The sequence below is a fragment of the Crocodylus siamensis genome, chromosome 1, assembly GCF_052110815.1.
Source record: "Crocodylus siamensis isolate JL-2025a chromosome 1, ASM5211081v1, whole genome shotgun sequence".
Classification (NCBI taxonomy): Eukaryota; Metazoa; Chordata; order Crocodylia; family Crocodylidae; genus Crocodylus; species Crocodylus siamensis.
In genome coordinates this window covers 166,765,319-166,771,318 of record NC_143395.1, presented here as the reverse complement: position 1 = coordinate 166,771,318, position 6,000 = coordinate 166,765,319, and the positions used below count along the sequence as shown (strand labels likewise).

The window sequence follows — 6,000 nt, the reverse complement described above, 5'->3', positions numbered from 1 at the left end:
TCAGCCTTCTCTTGTGAAGGCTGAACAGGTTCAGGTCCCACAGTCTTTCACTGTAGGGTCTGCCCTGTTGTCTCCAGATCATGCGGGTGGCCCTCCTCTGGACCCTCTCAATGTTGTCCACATCCCTCCTAAAGTGGGGCGCACAGAACTGGACACAATACTCCAGCTGCAGCCTGACCAGTGTCACGCAGAGGGGGAGGATCACCTCCTTGGCCCTGCTTGAGATGGACCTGTGGATGCACAACAAGGTCCGGTTAGCCCTGCCAACCATGACCTCCCATTGTCAGCCCAGGTTCATCTTGGAGTCAATAATGACTCCAAGATTCCTTTCTGCCTCCGTGCTCTCAAGAAGGGAGTTGCCCATCTTATAAGTGTGCTGCTGGTTACTACTGCCCAAGTGCAGCACCCTGCACTTGTCAGTACTGAAGCGCATCCTGTTTTTGTTAGCCCAGCCCTGTAACCTATTCAGGTCTTGCTGCAGTCTTTCCCTCCCTACTAGCATGCTCACTTCACCCCAAATTTTGGTATCATCAGTGAATTTAAACAGGTTGCTTTTCACCCTGTCTTCCAAATCGCTGATAAAGAAATTGAACAGCACAGGCCCCAGGACCGAGCCCTGGGGAACTCTGCTGCCCACTTCCCCCCAGGTCAAATATGTCCCGTCCACCACCACCCCCTGAGTACAACCCTTCAGGCAATCTGCAATCCATCTGACTGTGTAGGCATCAATGCCACAGTTGCCTAGTTTTTTAACGAGGATGGGGTGGGAGATGGTGTCAAAGGCCTTGCTGAAGTCTAGAAAGACTACATCCACCTGCATCCAGTGCTTTTGTGACCTGATCATAAAAGGCAATCAGGCTCTGACATGACCTGCCCCTAATGAAACCGTGCTGGTTGCCCTTGAGCATCATCCCTGAAGCCGGCCAATTGCAGATGCGCTCCTTGATGATTTTCTCGGAGAGTTTCCCCAGGATCGAGGTAAGACTGACGAGCCTATAGTTGCCTGGGTCCTCCCTCCTCCCTTTTTGAAAGATGGGGACCATGTTGGCTATCTTCCAATCATCTGGCACCTGGCCCAAGCGCCCTGCAATGACCCCTGCTAACTCCCTCGACACCCTGGGGTGAAGAGCATCTGGACCCGCTGACTTGAACACATCCAGCCCCTCCAGAAGTTCTCTAACCCGGTCCTCCCCAACCTGAGGTCTGGAGGCGTTCCCCGCCGTGATGCAAGACAGACTCGAGGGGAAGTCTCGGTCCCTGCCCAAGAAAACAGAGGTGAAGAATTGGTTAAAGAGGTCTGCTTTCTCCTCTGGCGCAACCACCAAATTGCCCAGCATATCTTGCAGGGGCCCCACGTTTCCCGGTGCCTTCTTTTATCCTCCCTATATATTTGAAAAAAGACTTTTTATTATCTTTGATCTTGGATGCTAGTCCTAGCACTATGTCTGCCTTAGTTTTCCCGACAGCCCCCCTACAGGCCCGAGCAGAGGAGGTATACTCCTCTTTGGGGATAGCACCCCCCTTCCACTGGGTGTACACCGCCTTTTTGGCAATCAGGCATTTCCTGACACCCTTGGTGAGCCGAGGGGCTTTTGGGCACTCCATCCCCCCTTGCTTCTTGTTGGGATGGTCACCCCTTGGGCCCTGAGTATCATCTCCTTAAGGAATGACCGCTCATCTTGGGCACTGAGCTCCCCTGCTCTCAAGAACCCCAGAGCCTCTCCCACTAATCTCCTCAGCTCGTTGAAGTTGGCCCCCCTGAAGTCTAGGGCTACCGCCTTGCTGCAGGCCCTTGACACCTTGTGCTGGATGGTGAATTCCAGCAAGCAATGATTGCTATCACCCAGGTGGTCGAGGACCTGGAGGCTCCTTACCAGGTTGTCGCCTGTGGCCAGGACCAGGTCCAACAGGGCATCTTCTCTGGTGGGACTGTGCACCTCCTGAATTAAGTGGAGGTCCTGTATCTCAGCCAGGAACCTCCTAGAACGGTCTGACCTGGCTGACTGTTCCTCCCAGCAGATGTGATAGGTGATTTAAATCACCCGGACAACTACATCCCTTGCCTTAAGTGCCTCTGCAAGCTGGCCCAAAAATTCCTGGTCCAGCTCCTCCCTTTGGTTGGGGGGTCTGTAGTAGACCACCACTGTTAGATCCCTCTCCCCATGGCCCCCTTGTATCTTGACCCAGAGCACTTCAGTTTGCCCCTCTTCTTACCCTGTTCTGCTGGCAGAGGATGTGTATTGCTCCTTGACATAGAGCGCCACACCCCCACCTTTCCTTCCTTCTCTATCCCGCCTGTAAAGCCTATAGCCCCTAATGCTAACTGCCCAGTCGTGGGATGAATCCCACCACATTTCTGTAAGCCCTATTATGTCCGGGTCTGAACTGGCTGTTCTGAGGGCGAGTTCCTCCTGTTTGTTCCCCATACTACAAGCATTGGTATACAGGCATTTAAGGCCTTGCCTAGCTGCGTGTGCCACCCCCTGATTTGGGAGACCGTCTGGACCCCTGTTTCTTACCTGGGCACTCCTTGCATTTGTCACCTGTCTTGCTCAGGTGGCGTCTCCACATCTTCCTGCGGTCCCCTCCCACAGCAAGGCTAGTTTAAAGCTCGCCATATGAGATCAGCCAACCTGGAAGAGAAGACACGCTTGCCTTTAGGAGAGAGGTGAAGCCCATCCCACCCCAGCAAGTCCCCTACCCGAAAGCATGAGTCATTATCTAGGAACCCAAGGCTTGCCTGGCAGCACCAACTGCATTGACATCGCCAATGCAGGCCTCGTGTCACTGTCCCCACGTACTCACCGGAAGAAGAGAGGAGAATACCACCTGTGCCCCCGTCTCCTTAAGCATTAACTTGCATAGACACCTGTATTGGAAAGTGACCTCCTTCAAGTTTAAAAGTGACTATTTTTCCCTCTGGAGCAATGCTAGCACCTTTCAACAGATTCTCCCATTTAAGAAAAGATTACATGCTTTAGAAGTAAATTCTTAGGTGTGAGTACAGTTTAGAAGGAGACAAATGTAACAACTGATACCCATTATCAAATGTAGCAAAACCATTGCAACTTTAATCCTGCTTTACAACAATTGAGCTGCCTGGTATATCTACTAGAGTCTGCAGTAGTTACAGTTATGTTGTACCAGCTGATTTACAAGCCTAAGCCGCAGGTCCCCTGCCCTTTTTGAAGGAGGTAACAGATATACTTGTCAATCTCCCTTGTGATTAATGATCATAGTAGCTACCAGAACATTTACTAGTTATGAACCAGTGCTAGTACTCTGATGCATGAACGTACACCGCAGAAAGAAGCTCCCGTTTTACAGTGAACCTTTACCAGGCTACAGGACACAGCAGAACATTGATCCACATGAATACAGCCATTGACTTAACTGGGTTTATTCATATTCTCAGAGGTTAACCAATTGCTTTGCTTGATTGGGGCTATACATATTTTTGTATTATGGAAAGAAAAGTTGTATTCCTGTAGCCAAAAGATCCTGTGATTTTAGTGAGCATTTAGCCTTCCAGTGCTATGAGATACGCAGTGGAGGAACACCATTGTCCATTTATTTACACATATTATAAATCAATCACCAGTTTAGTGTTTGTGTTTACAGCTTAATACTCTGTTCTAAAAGGTTAAAACTGGGTTCCCTTAAGAACTGTTAACAGGAAAAGAAAACTGCACTTGTTAAGCTCTTCAACCATTAGTGAAATTCCAGTCAAGTATGCTTGGTGTTGGGAAAACTACAAAATAATTGATCGGTGAGGTTAATTCTTTCACAATTATGCCACAACAGCAGAAAGGGAAGAAGACAAGATGAAACTTCAGCTTCCAACTTCACACATACCCTGTTTTTAACCACCCGGTGAGTCACAGTTCCCTTCAATAGGCCAGAAGGAACACTCCAGCAAACAGCTGAATAGGCCACGAGCAGTGCGAAATCTTTTTCATTTTACTCACTGTAAACAGTATTCTAGAGCTAGTTACATGGTAGAGAAGGAAAAGAATAACTAGCATATTTACATCCACATTATTAAAGCTAACATTTAACCCTGCGTTGTCCTGGTGCTGGGTCTTCTGTTAACATAGCAAAGTGTATGTAGGCGCTACTTAAGATACACATGAAGCACAGACCTTAAAGTACTGTATTAAATATTCCACTCATTGAATATATGAAATGTTTGAATGGGTTCTATACCTTTCCCTTTAAGGGAAAAGGTGGATGCAGATATTCATGTTATAATAAGCCAATGACCTGCAGCTTATTACATTATGAATCTCAATAATATAGAAAATAAATGGTAATCCTATCTACCTACTTGAATAAAAAAAGGTAATGTCAAAGTAAATATCCAGACCTGCATACAAACAGAGGTTGGTATGCAAGGATCCACAATCAGCTTCAGAAAAACAGCAGTTTCTGATGTAGGGTACATCTTCAGTCACTAGCTTGAGTTAGCCAGATCACCATTAATAATTTGGACTTTGTTGACAAATCAGGGGACCAACTCTGTTACCACTGAAATCTGTGTAGCAAACCAATATCTCCCCTTACCGTCCACTTTTATTAGGGGAAGTGGGAAAATAGTATTGGGAAGAAAAAAAAAAGATTTAACTATTGAAGGGAGCAATCAGAATTTATATTCTAGCACTTAACATGAAAGTTTTACCTGAAAGTCACTTAAACCAGATGATGCATATCAAATTACTACAGGAACAGGATTGAGAGAAATCAGTTGCCATCACTGGGTTGTCTCCTTTGCAGCTCATCAGTCACTCCCCAGAGCCAGATAAGAAAATAAGGCTTGTAAACAAATTTGCTAGGGTAGCATTTTTATCTTGGATTGAGTCTCTCTTTGACCAGCATCCTCCCTATTTTTAACCTCTCTCAGGCACAACACTAACATTCATCTTTGAAAACTCCCTTTCTAGCATCACTTCCCCCTACCTTCCCAATCAATCCAAGGAGAGGACTCATATGCTGATGAGAGTGCTGCAACAGCACAACAAAATGTCAACGGGTTACATAACCTGCCGTGTCTTTATTGCTGTATCAGGTTTGGCAAAAAGGGACACCCTTCCATCTTTAGTAGAGATTGAGGGGGAAAAGTTAACAATGGTAAGGTATAAAACTGAAGTTTGCAGTGGTTTTTTTGGTTTTTTTTATGAACTGCTCAATTATGCAGAGAAATCAGTCAAAAGCTTCTTTAGAATACTTGGGATAGGACCTGTATCCAGAAGGTACAGGAATAAACTTGTACTTGAAGGGTAGGCTTGACATTTGACTCTGTGGTATTGCTGTGCAGTATGTGATGGTCCCAGTTGGCCTCCTGGCATGAGTACAGCCACTGGCCTGCCTGCTGAAGGATGAGTGTGCTACACAAACACACAAATGCAGAGATACTGTGATTTGTAGCAAGTGGTTTAGGTCATAGAAGTCTCACAAAAGGGTCATTCCTTGTGCAATGTTTGATGGAGGTGAAGATACAGTGGTTTCTTGGTCAACAGTTGCAGTTTCTTCCTTTTAAAGTCAGTGGGTTTTTTGTACCTGCAACCACAAAAAAAAAAGTTGGAGATGAGCACTGATGTCTGAGACTAAAACCATCCTTGCGTACTTCTGATGCTACTCGTATCCCTCTGCCACAGTATGCCAAGAACCCAGAAGGGTACTGACCCAAATCAACAATGATATGAAAACAGTTGATATGGAGCAACTCAATGTAGATTCTTCATTTTCACTGGAATACTTCAGCACAAGACAGAGGTGAATGAATTAAGAGTCTGTGTGAAGGAGGAAAAAAACCCCTGCAGTCATTTCCATAATATTCTGTTACCTTACTTTGCCCAATAGTCTTCCATTGCCTTTCTCCATATTTAAAACAAATCTGGAACCTATTAAAGTTCCTAATTCAGACCAAGCATTTAAGTTTAGAAGAGGGTCTTGCAAAATGCTTGTATTAAATTTATCTGAGGTTTCCCCCCATAATTACTT

General features: G+C 45.9%; 1 protein-coding gene across 2 annotated transcripts in view; it reads right to left on the bottom strand.

The window, feature by feature from the left end:
- Nucleotides 1-3,384: 3,384 nt before the first annotated feature.
- Nucleotides 3,385-6,000, bottom strand: part of AIDA (axin interactor, dorsalization associated) — a 54,085-nt gene continuing 51,469 nt past the window's right edge. For both annotated transcript variants that reach the window (XM_090048462.1, XM_090048470.1), the window contains one exon: nucleotides 3,385-5,556. In XM_090048462.1, coding sequence (XP_089904588.1) covers nucleotides 5,460-5,556 — 97 coding nt within the window. In that variant the 3' untranslated portion in view covers nucleotides 3,385-5,459. The remainder of the gene's footprint in view (nucleotides 5,557-6,000) is intronic.